Genomic DNA, 13,063 nt, shown 5'->3' on the forward strand with positions numbered 1-13,063 from the left:
ATTACGGTATCCGTCACCCATTCCGTAACAATTTTGGCCCAACGTTCTGGGTTCATTCGACAGACATGTCCAGCCCAGTCCCACTTCAATAGATAATTACTAAAAATAAATGAATGTATATCCTTGTATATCTATGGCGTTATTTTTAAGTGTTAATAAAAAATAACAAAAAACTAGATGAAGATTTCTGTTATTTCATAATTTTTTAGCCAGCATTAAAATACGCAACAAAAGTATGACTTGCCATAAACTGGCTTTAATAATTAAGCACTTGCTAATGAATCCGCAAACAGATTCCAAGAAAGAAGTTCCTGAAATCAACAAAGCAAAAATGATGTGGTTTATCAAAATCGAAACAAATAATTCTCATTTACAAAATCATTGTATCAAACTATCGATAAAATGTTGGGTTTAACCTTTTACCAGGAACACATAAAATGGTGAAGATTCGCGCCCAAAGCGGGTCGTGATCGTTAGAGCAGATCAGATAGCGGACGTAGCACTGGCAAAGACTGCAGGCGAATGCGCTTCCTATAAAATTGGCTGTAAAACGGAAACCTCTGAGTCAGCAAACTGTGACAAAGTACAAATTTTGAGCACATTGTCATCCGTCAATACGGAAAGGGGATTAAGTGGGAATCGCTTTTACTTTGTTCTGACCTTTTGGGACTTCGTTTCATGCATCTGCAATACCCCTGGTGTTGCAGATGTTTATGGGCGGTGGTGATCTTTTACCACTTGCTCGTTTGCCATCTAGTCGAATAAAAAAAAACTTGACGTGACTTTATTTTGCGGGAGTATCTTTGTTGGGAAACATGAAGAAAATCGGGGAATAACACTCAGTTGAAAACTGAGCTGAGTTGCCTTACTATGATTTCGTTTTGCTACACTTTTTTTTTATTTTTTTATTTCACTGGATGGCAAACGAGCAAGTGGGTCTCCTGGTGGTAAGAGATCATCACCACCCATCAACACCAGGGAGATTGTATATGCGTTGCCAACCTTCACCGGCTGTCTTACTCTCTACGCCGAAACACAACAGTGCAAGCACTGCTGCTTCACGGCAGGATTAGCGAGCAAGCTGGTGGTAGCAATCCGGGCGGACCTTGCACAAGGTCCTACCACATGCAGAACAAGCACACTGCTGTTGATAACATTTTAGAAACAGACAAGAAGAATCAAATGGGAAGTACTGTCTCCTAAAATTATTTAGAACCTAGAACACTGGAACAAGTCAAGCTTTAAGGAACCGTACTGTCTTATAGGAGGGGTCACATCGGCTCGCATAGTTGTTAAAAGTCAGAATGTAATTAATTTTTTGTCATAACTTTTTTTCTCTGAATCCATTAATTGTTCATAATTGTTATAAAACAAAACTAACCTATTGGAAGACCGATTAATTTCTGAAAAAATAGCGGTTTCGGGAAAAAAATTATGAGTAATAAAAATTATGACAAACATTAGATACATTATGGCTTGTGAATATTGTCTGAGTCAGATGCGCCACTTGTTGGGTCCATGGGCATTGTTTTCGGCCACAAACCAACATTATCTTATGTACGTCGATACATTGTCTTTCGCTCCTCATCTGCGTCAGAATTCCAGATAATTCCACAACTAGTTACGTAAGCTTTTGAGTTTGGTTAAAAGTAAACTGGTCAAAGACTGAGCTGAGATAGTGACCAACTGCCCCTAACATAAAGTCAAAGTAGACTAGCGGCCTATAATATAAGGTGCTAACAAATTAAGTACCAATATTTTTAGAGCTGATAGTACCTAGTAATCGTCTCTAGTAATAGATTGAAGTATAAAATATTTAAAAGTTAATGTTAATTTTTGAAGATAATTAGAAAACACCTATACTAGTCATTCAATATACGTATCTTAAATATAACCAAAGTGGGTTAAATTCTATATGGAAGATTGCCCAAGCATACTAACAGGTGACGTTGAATACAGCCTTGTTAAATTGTAAGTACCGACTAACCAACTACTCTATCCTGGTTTAGTACGAGCCCAGACTAGCTATAAAGCTGAAGTATCTAGAAAATCGCCATTAATCCAGGCATTATGGAGTCTCTGGATGTTCAACGGTCGTTACTGGTCAATCGAAAGGAATTGCCAAAGTGCCAATTCACAAGGCTTTTTTATTCCACTTGTCAATATTGCCACTAAACTATTGGACTCAGTTGAGCTTCGCAGCTGTGTTTTTACTTCTAGTTTTATGTTTGTTGGCGTTCTAATATGTGTTAACGAACTATTGACCATAAGATAAATATATATAATATATATATATATAAGGTGAAATTTTGAACGTGAACATGAAAATTTATAATCATAACTAATGCATGAACAATAAAAGGTACGTAGTAAGTGAACAATTGTTTCCACTGTTGCTATTTCATTACCTCGCCATCGAAGTGAAAAGTAGTGTAGAACTCGAGTATTAAATCCATTTTCCCCTCGACTTGTCTATCCACCCTCACTTTACCGGCTCGGGTGGCTATATGAACGCCTCGGGTAAAATGGCTCGTTTTATGCTCTTGTTGTACAACCTACTATTTTGACTCATCTCCTTTTTTAACATTACAGATATATTATGAAACAGTTTCTACACAAATAGTTTAGATCCACTGACCTAACTGAGTCAGAAAGTTTTAGTCTAGTTAAACTAAGTCACCGGCGAGGTACCTGAGTTCAGTAATGTAGTACAGGAAATATTCAAAGTTCTGAAGCTTTTAATGCCAACTTCCCGCTGAGTAACTTTTGAGATTATTTCCGTAATTCAGTAATCCTAGATAAGCTCGCACATTAAGTCGCATTAGGGAGAAACAGCAGTTCTTATTTCTTAATTGTTTTTGGTTTCACCCGACTGCCGTTTAAATGAGGGTTCATGGTATCATCCATTTCTCAAATGATATCCATCTTACACTTAAAAAAAGTTAATTTCTGAAAAGATGCACTGGGACATTTAACGCTAGTAGACATAAGATATGTAGTTAATATAAGCCTTATAGCCTATTTTTGTAATTGTTTATAAAAAAAGAGTGCTTTCTTCGCCAACAAACTGCTTACGAGTTTGGTGAAAATATTTGTAAGTTGTCATTTTGAAAATTGTGGCTTAATAAATAAATAAAAAAGCTGTTAAAAATTCCAATAATTTAGATATTCCTCCTTCCTACACGGTCTTTATACTATGATAATAATAATGATAACTGTATAATATGATTTGGCATCGTAGCTTTCAAAGAGATAAACCGTTCGATGCTATTTTTTACAAGAACTACGAAATTTTCAACTTTTCTATGTTGGTATATAGGTAACATTTATATTTAAAACAGTTCTTCATAATAACAACACCATAAAGGTGCATTTCGACCAGGGATGTGCGAGGAATCTGTTTTTCATGAACCAATAGAAACGCTTCATTACTTATTCTCACTCCAGTCATATCAGCTGTTTCTGTACTGTGCGAGGATATTGGTTCGTGAAAAACACATTCGTCGCAACACATCCTCGCTCATCTCAGTGGGAACGCAACCCAAACGTCAGAGATATAAGTTTGCTGGAACATCTAAAGACCATTTCCCTTTATGTTTTTGAAATCCATTACGTAAGAGTAGAATTATCAGCTATTAATATCTCTCCATCCAATATAGTTCAGAGAGCCAATAAACGAGAAACTTCGCAAACTTACCGCTGAAATGGATCCTTATAACTATGAAGAAGTAAACTAAACGTACTTCAGCGAGGTACTTTTTATTTTTCTTTGTACTATGACCGACATTTTGTTTTTCCATGAACAACAGGTTACATGACTTTTTCGAGGTACGAGGGTATACTGTTAGTTTCGTTAACTCGCTTTGGGTAGGTACGCATAATACAGCGTGTATTTTTGATACTACCTCAAACTTCAAGGGCAGTTAGTGAAGGCCCTAATAATCATATTTTATTATGTTTTAGTTAAAAATTTAGGCTTATTATTTTCCTTGCAAAATTAAATAGCACGCAATGTATCACTACGTGGTACTAGTTTGTTTTTATTTAAATCGTCGTACTTGTTGACGTGACAGCTGTCACAGGACGCTTCTGTCTCGTATCAAATTATTGTAGGTACGCATTACATTGCTGCTCGAAAATATTTCAAAAATTAATTACGGTCTGGTAGTTAATTCTAAATTAACAATTTGTTTTGATATCGGTTCACAGCACTTAAATCTTCGTCTGGTTACAGTTTGAGGTAGTATCAAAAATACACGCTGTATATTTGCTTCACTTAAAAAAATATAAGTAAAATCTTGTTAGAGTATTTTAGCTTAGGTACTCATATTTTTAACCCGCACTGCTGAGACCGTTTCGCGATTTCGCAAATACTTTCATTAATATTTACTCTATACTTGTTTATTTTGTGTAGGTACTTATGTAATTTGCGAAATGCGAATTAACGTTTTCTATTTTATTCTATTCTATTCAGTGCAAGAAGAAGGGTGTTATAAGTTTGACGCCAATGTCTATCTGTCTGTGTCGTCGTAGCTCTTTAACGAATGGACAAGTTTCGATTTTGTGAAAGTGAATTTCCTTGCAGTGTTCTTAGCTATGTTTGATAAAAACATTTTTGAGATATTGAACTTTGAAATGTCAATGTTGGAAGTATTTTAATTCTTCTAGGTTGGTTAGGTTATTATATTACTTATTAAGATTTAAAAAAGAATTGAACTAAAAAAATACTAAACTAAATTTTTTCGCAGTAGAACCCACTATGCAGGGAATACGTACGTGTGCATTTCTAAAAAAAACATTTAAATAGACTTTAGAGAGTACATCTTAGGTAAACATTCACAATAGTGATAAGGATACTTATTATAAACCAATTTTGTGTGTTTGTCACGTTTTGTTAAATTACTCATTAATATCTAGTTCTATAGATCTGTTTATTTTTTTTGTCTCCAATTTCATGTTTATACGACTGTTTGCTCCTCAATAAAAATAAAAAAAAATAGTTAACTCACGAATTGAATTTAGCTGTAATACTAACGCAGAAAAAAGAGACATAACGAGACCTCGGAAGCCACAGCGAGCGGGTGAAAATGTTTTTTCCGGCCTTCGGATATCCTTCTAAACTCTCCATAGATGCATAGAGCTATAGAAAGGTCCGATTTAGGCTTAATCGATAGCTCTGGGCGACCTTATCTACAACTTTATGGGCTTCAATCGGACCGGATCAAATAAAGGCTTACCATTTCCGGCGGAGGCTTAAATGTAAGAATATAAATTTAGCTGCTAAGCTTTCCTATAAAATAACTGATTTGCAATAAACACGATAGATAAAATGACAAATTAGCCATCGAATCTGCGGTTACCCTAATATGTAAAGGTAAATTAAATTTTGAAACGAATTTAAAATTTCGCTTCTTTTATCTTTTTCTTGTACTATCGGTGACTACTCTAGGTAGTTTCTTATATCTTGCCAATCGTCCAAAGCTTAACTGGAAGAGATTCCTTTAAGGGATAAGTTCTCCTTTGAACATCTTATCATCTTGTTGTCTGTTCATTTCATCTGTTCTTATGTACAATAAAGGGTTATACAGTTACATTGTATTGTATTGTAACTCTTTATTGTACATAAAACATATGAAAATTACAGTTAACAAGAGAAAGAGATGTACAAAGGCGAAATTATCCCTTAAAGGGGGAGGGGGGGGGGAGTTATATATGTAATACAATTATTGTGAACATACTCGTACTTAATAAAGTGAAGTTCAAAAGGCTACTCAGTGGCTGAACGAATGGAAAGTACAGAATGGACTTCCAGGCGGGGGAGCGTCTTCACCCTTATGTAGTTAGTGTTCCATTGGTCCGCACAAAGCGCTGTGTTCATTTTTCATGATTCGAACTACTAAGGAAATATTTCCGGATAAACCAGTAAGGTACTAAACCAGTGAGATGTGTAACTCCTTTGACCTCATCTGCACTTTACATCAGGTGAGATAGGGGTCAACCACGGTCAGTTTGTAAAAAAATATGTTCCTTTTTTACTAAGCCTAAGTAAACAAATGAATAAAATTACGATTGTAATTTATAAATCTCTTCACTACATCATGTAATAAAAACAAAAGCGTCTCGTGTAACCATTCCTTACCAGGGGCACAATAACACAAATCGGAAACGCCAATAAGGAAAACAAACAGCAAAAATCTCGCATGGAAATTAATTTATTGCGTGTACATGAGATCGGAGGTTGTACCAATTTGGTCGGATGTAATATGAAGTAATATTATTGAGACAATCTAAGTTAACTCCTGGCCCAATACTACGAAGGCAAAATTCGAACTTCGTATCTTGCCGTCCCGCTGGCTCTAATACTATTTAATACCAGAGTGAGAGGGACGGTACGATATGAACTTGGATTTTAGAATCTCGTAGTACTTAGCCCTCCTGGTAGTGTAATGAATGAGGGCTAAAAAACAGGCGAAATATGGCTAAATGATGATGATGATGATGATGGTTCGCTATTCGACGGTAGGGGGTTCGCGACAAGGTTTACGTGACTCCAAAAAACACCAGGCTGCAAGACTGCAAGCATAAGTTGAAATTAGGTTTTCTAGCGATGGTTCTTAGACAGACATATTTCATCAAAATCGGTTCAGCCGTTTTTGAGGTATTGAACTTTGAATTGACAAAGTCGGGGGTTTACCAACTTTTCGTTGGTTAGGTTATTTTCTTTTTATTTACAACCTGAATACTCCATGTGTTGTAAGTTTTTGCGAATAGTGAATAAATCTTTACTTTCTTTTCACTCCATAGCCCGGTAATTCTGTTTGCAGTATCCCAACCCCGTAGGCCATTTTATGTCCCTTCCTGCTTGACAATAGTTTGGCAACCGTGGACAACTGTCCACTAACACGGCTAAACTGATAGTGTCTTTTCCAACCTCGACATTTTGCGGAATCATCGATAGTATCGATTGAATTGAATTTACCACTAGCATCCTCATGGTGTATGAGGGATAGCCCATGTTTTTAGGGTTCCGTACCCAAAGGGTGCCAACGGAACCCTATTACTGAGACTCCGCTGTCTGTCACAAGGCTCTACCTGGACAAGTCGTAATAGTTACACGGCTAAACTGATACAGATTATGTATTACTGTGGCCGCTATATCAACAACAAATACTAAAAACAAAATTAAAAAATAAATATTTAAGGGGGATCCCCATGCAGCAAACTTGTTTTTTTTTACCGTTTTTTTGCTAATGTCTAATGTTGTATAGATAATGGTACGGAACCCTTCGTGCGCGAGTCCGGCTCTCACTTGGCGAGTTTTTTGTATTATATGGTAACAAAGGCCCCATCATACTGGCTTCGGTCCCATGAAAGTCTTTAGCAATAACAATAATAGATTTATTTGTATAGAAATTAATGCCATTAAAATATTACATTACATACATATAGGAAGCCGTGGTGGCCGAGGGGTTTGACCTATGGCCCCTCAAGCAGAGGATCGTGGGTTCAAACCCCGGCTCGCACCTCTAAGTTTTCCGAAATTCATGTGCGTAATTACATTTGAAATTTACCACCAGCTTTACGGTGAAGGAAAACATCGTAAGGAAACCTGCATTAACCTGCGAAGCAATTCAATGGTGTGTGTGAAGCTCCCAATCCGCACTGGGCCCGCGTGGGATGTACTGCCCAAGCCCTCTCATTCTGAGAACAGGCTTGTGCCCAGCAGTGGCACGTATATAGGGCTGGGATGATGATGATGATTACATATATCACGTTATCAGTCACTTTTCTTCTTCTTCCTCCTTCGTGACACCAAATTGTTAGTTTACGTATTTATAAACTTCGCGTCATAATCATTTTGAAAAGTTTCTATGTCAGCTTTCCAGCCCTTTTTTGATTGAAGTTATTCGAGTAAGAACCCTGATAACAAGTTTGATTAAAGAAAGGTCAACGTCCTTATACTTAGTCCAGTAAAAAATGTTTGTTACCCCTAAAACAACTAATGGGGTTGTTTTATGGGTAAAAAAATATTATCTATTTAGTTCGTCAGTCGAATTACCAGAAAATATTGAAACGGATCTTTTCTATTGTCAGTTAAGCAAAAAATTACCAAAAAGAAGCACATCAAAGTTCAGAAGTGAGGGCCCGTGACGACGCTGTGCTAGTAATGTTTTTTAGCAAACTGAACACTTTAAATTTTGATTCAAATGTAAGTATTTATCAATAAGTTTGTAGCAAAATCTACAATACAGAACAAAAACAAACCTATCCAGCCATTAAAAACCACAAGTACGAAAGTTTTAAACTTTTAAAACCTTTTCCTTTGTTAATCCCCTTCCGATATCTTGTAAAAAAGCACTCGCTCAAAGTAAAAGTTTTAAGCAAGTACTAAAAGACTTTCCGCGTGAACTAAGGTTCGATCTGGAGGCACAAGGAGTGCCCAAGATACTTGCCTATCATCTTTCTAGAAATATTACGACTATTTTCACACTCAATAAATTAAATTAGTATCACGTCATAACCCTTTACTGTATTGTATTGTATTGTATTGTTAAACTCTTTATTGTACATAAAACACATGAAAATAACGAATAAATGAAGTTTGTGCGTTTGTCCGTCTTTCACGCCGTAACGGAGCGACGGATCGACATGTTTTTGGCATAGAGATAGTTTATGGGCCCGGGAGTGACATAAGCTACTTTTCATCCCGGAAAAATGCACAGTTCCCGAGGGAACAGCGCGCGATAACCGAATACCACGCGGGCGGAGCCGCGGGCAAAAGCTAGTTGTCAAGTAAAGGAGAAAAGTAAGTTTAGCTCGACATGTTTCGGGATAATTCGTAGCCTTTCATCTCGGAGCAACTCGATTTAAGACGTACGTTATCCGGATTAATTTCATTGAATATGAGTGAGTCTCACGGTAGTTTCATATTTTCACACTTTTATCTAGCAGCGCTGGATTATACTGGAAGCACAGAATAAATAATGTGGAAGGCTAGAATTTGATACTGCTCTTCTTCTGTTCTCTCTGTCTTCAGCTGTTTTACTTCCTGGTACGATAGGATACCCACTTTCTCTTTCGCCTGGTTAAAGTAAATCAATCTTGGCCTTTCTCTGCCTCGTCGTCTAACTACTCGTACTTTTCCGCCCAGTAGGTTTAAAAAAGATCTCTGATAAGCTAAAGATAAACCCTAGAATTCTAATTTTATAGCTTCATTCGTTTAAATAGTTATTTGTGTCACAAGGGAGCAAAATGGTGTATTTACAGCGAGGGCGTAAATTGAATCCAGAAAGTAGCGAAGGATTCTACAATAGAATCCTGAGCGTAACGAGGGATTCTAAAGTAGAATCAGTGTGACCAGATTTAAATTGAGCATAATGCTAGCTGCTCGGGTAAATTCTGCTAAATTCTGCTAACGATTGAACTCAAATTTTGTATGAAAATATATAAAATAAAAACGCTCATGACTCATGACCGATTGTTTTTTATTAATAATAATAATCACAATTTAAGTATATTTCTTTTATTAATAATCATAACTCAGATAACCTAATCTAACCTATTAATTTGGCATATTAACATCTACATTTTTATACAGAGTCTTTGAGTTTCCTGCATTGACTAACATATTTTTGGATGGTGTGAAATTCACACACCCATCCTGCTCTTTCACAGCTTGCTTCACGTGCAGTATGGCAGAAACGTGTTCGTTTTTAAATCTATTTCTCAATTCAGTTTTTATGTTGTTTACTTGAGAAAATATCCTCTCACACGCCGTGTTTGACATGGGCATAATCATCATTGCCTTTGCAAAGTCTACCAAATGTTGGTACTTTTTACTTCCATCGGCCTTGGTAATTTTGGCAATGTGGCCCCAAAACCTTTCTATGTTCAGAGCCGTACCGGAGCTACCTCCCGATTCTAATAGATCGGACACTGTGTTGTCCAATTTTAGCTCCCTGTATTCGGAGTCAATCGTTTGGATGTCAGATTCTTCAACCAAATTAGGAAATTGAGAAACCATATTAGCCAAACTTGTGAAATCCTTGTAGACAATGTTTTGTGGCTCAAGAAATTGCATTTGCTGAAATAATTTATGAAGTGGTAAACGCAATTTTAGTTCAACACAGAGTTGAATCAAGAATGATTGAATGCGTTGCAGGAAAGTTGTGATTTCTGACGTTTGCCTGGCATTTTGAGCTAATAATTCAATTTGTTTACTGACGTTTACTCCCAAATATATTTCTTTCAGAGGTAAAAAGTTCACTGTTGAACTCGGATCAAAGTCCAGTGGATTTGTGCTTCTCAAGTAACTCATTTTCATATAACAACTTAGCATATCTGCCGAATCTTTGAATGCCCTTTGTACTGTGGAGTACTCACCTTGAAATATTATATTCATCTTATTAGGGATCGGTAAAATATAATCTAGGGCGTAAAAGTAAAGTTTTATGATTTGATTATCAAAATTTTGCTGTAAGAATTCGGCTGAAATGTTTTTGTCTTCCAGATATTGTCCACGAAAGTAAAGTTTAAGTGGCTCCCATTGCTCAATAATTCTGTTGATACATGCATGAAATGACAACCATCGTATATCGTAATGCTGCAAAATTTTGTGGTGTTCAGAATTAAGAAAGTTTTGGAATTCTTGGAATTCACGCTGTCGTTTACTGCTGTGTGCGAAATAACCATAAACTTCTTTCACAACCTGGTTTAAACTTCTTGGCAAAGTGCTTTTACTGGCATGACTTACAGCTAAAGCAATTGAATGGCACACACATTTTATGAACACACAATGCGGATTAATTTCTCTTATTTTAGCAATCACACCACCTTCATGCCCAAACATTACGTTAGTTGTATCAGCACCAAACCCAATACATTGCGTTATGTCCAAGTTAGCATTTGCTAGTGACTGCGAAAGAGCATCGAACAGATGCTGAGCTGACTCACCTTCTAAATTCATTAATGTCAAAAATTTTGTTTTCAATTGCATGATGTTATTTTTCTCAGAGGAATATTTTATTACTACAGCAAGAACCTTCGTTGAAGTAACATCCGTACTCTCATCAATAACAACAGAAAATACAGGCTTTCGGGAACGTACTTCAGCATGCATTTCTTTTTCAACTTCTGGTTTCAGGACATTATAAGTTAATGCGGCAGCCTTTGTTCGTTTGCATGAAAACGATTTTGCTATTTCTGAATCATGAAAGCATTTTTCAAGTAAGTCACTTAAATGATCCATAATTCTAAATGGCAAATTGTGTTCTACCAAAAATGTACATATCTTGATCTCAGCTTTCTTTACCTCATCCGTCAAAGAAGTTTTTGAAAAAAATGTTTGAACCTGCAATAAGAACGTACAAGTCAGTTAACAAAATAGATTTATTTGTAAAGTAATATGTATTTTTTTAGGAATTCTACTCACGGATGACTGTCCTGAATATCCAATAATACTTTTCTTGTGTCTCGATGTGGTTACATGATCTTTTAAAACAGAAAGACGTGAAACTAATTTTATGTTACAAGCTTTACAAAAAGCAGCATTATGGTCATCTTTTGCTCTTGAAAGCCAAGACGAAAACATAGGATCCTCCTCCCACTCAGATCTATAGTTTTGCTCGTATTTTCTTTTCATTGTTACGTCCGCACTCGCACAGTATAAACCACTACTACGATTTACAAAGAAATTGACGCGTCCTTGTTACTCGAGAGAGAATATACATGTTTGGGGAACTCCCCTAAAAGTACTAGTGTTGTCAGTACAACGAAAAAATTGTGACATAAATTAAAATAAAAACAGTAGTTATTTTGTTGAGCACATATTCAAATTAAACTCGGCTAATTAAAAATCCTGTTTGCTGCTAAACCTCTGCTAAAGTTTTATTAAATTCTGCCAAAATCTGCTAACTTTTTCTATTCTGCAGTATAATCTGCTAAGTATCAAAATGGGGTTCAAATTCTGCCAAAATCGCAGAATTCTGCTAAATCTGGTCACACTGAGTAGAATCCTAAGCGTAATGAGGGATTCAAGTCTTAGCGCCCAAGATGAAAACAATTTTGCTCCCGACTGGCTCATACAACTTTTCACATCGAGCATTAATAAAGTTGAAAAAAATTATACTTAATATTATTAAAGAACAACCAGCATAGAAAATGGCGTGGCTTTACAATTATCAAGTTCAAAAAATGGCATTTGCAATACAACACTTAGAATTGCCTTGAAGAGAAAAGTTGCACTTTGCTCCCTCTCGCCAGGGAGGAAAAGTTACTTTTCTGAAGGAGAGGTGTGAAAAATATATGTTACTCTTATAATATTGGTACATATTTTGAAAGAGATATAGGTCCGTGTTGTTACACCACCATGACAAAAATGCAATCACTGCTACTTAGCGCCAGTATCAGCGAATAAGATGATTAGCGATGTCCACCCTTGGACAAAGATCTTTCGACACACCAAATAAACCTTTTCTATTTATTACTGCGAGTTGCGAACTTTGTTTCTTGCGACGTGTCTTACTCGTAAATAGCTTGAGGCGGACTAGTTTTACTCAGTTTGGGTTATTTGTAACACTTTAAAACAGTTTGCGGCCTTAACTCTTTCTTTGTGGTGTGTGGTGGGGCCAACTTATGTCTACAGGAAGAAAGAATGAAGGAATTCGTACGTTTGCCGACAGAAATTAAACACAGACACACAAATAAATTAAATGGACCAAGTGTGAGTAGGGCTCGCGTACTGAATTTGTATATAGGTATTTATGAGTACCCAATGTAGTAAAGCCCATCCTCAGCAAAATTTATGCAATATATTTAATGGTTATTTTTAATGGTTTAATAACATGAAAAAAAATATTTTTAATTCTTTCTTATTGGTTGTGCTATAAGAGCTACCTTCATACAAAATTTCAAGTTTCTAGGACCAACGGAAGCACCGTATATTTTTTTCAGTCAAGGCAATTTGTTTGGAAACAGCTTTTTTAACGACTGTATCTTTTGATTGCATTGGCTTCGAAGTTTGATTTTTCATAGCCTCATGGGACTGTAAATCTAAGTATAATAA

At 36.2% G+C, this 13,063-nt stretch overlaps 2 protein-coding genes across 10 annotated transcripts in view; both read right to left on the reverse strand.

Moving 5' to 3' along the window:
- Positions 1 to 13,063, reverse strand: part of Cngl (Cyclic nucleotide-gated ion channel-like) — a 489,773-nt gene that overhangs the window by 279,076 nt on the left and 197,634 nt on the right. The window lies entirely within an intron of this gene.
- On the reverse strand, positions 9,354 to 11,641 carry LOC141430839 (uncharacterized). The gene is made up of 2 exons (XM_074091701.1): positions 11,461 to 11,641; positions 9,354 to 10,698 (listed from the first exon to the last, which is right to left on the reverse strand). Exons 1-2 carry the CDS (start codon positions 11,639 to 11,641, stop codon positions 9,563 to 9,565), a joined length of 1,317 nt encoding a protein of 438 aa, XP_073947802.1. The 3' UTR covers positions 9,354 to 9,562.

This window comes from Choristoneura fumiferana, chromosome 9 (genome assembly GCF_025370935.1).
Source record: "Choristoneura fumiferana chromosome 9, NRCan_CFum_1, whole genome shotgun sequence".
Taxonomy (NCBI): domain Eukaryota; kingdom Metazoa; phylum Arthropoda; class Insecta; order Lepidoptera; family Tortricidae; genus Choristoneura; species Choristoneura fumiferana.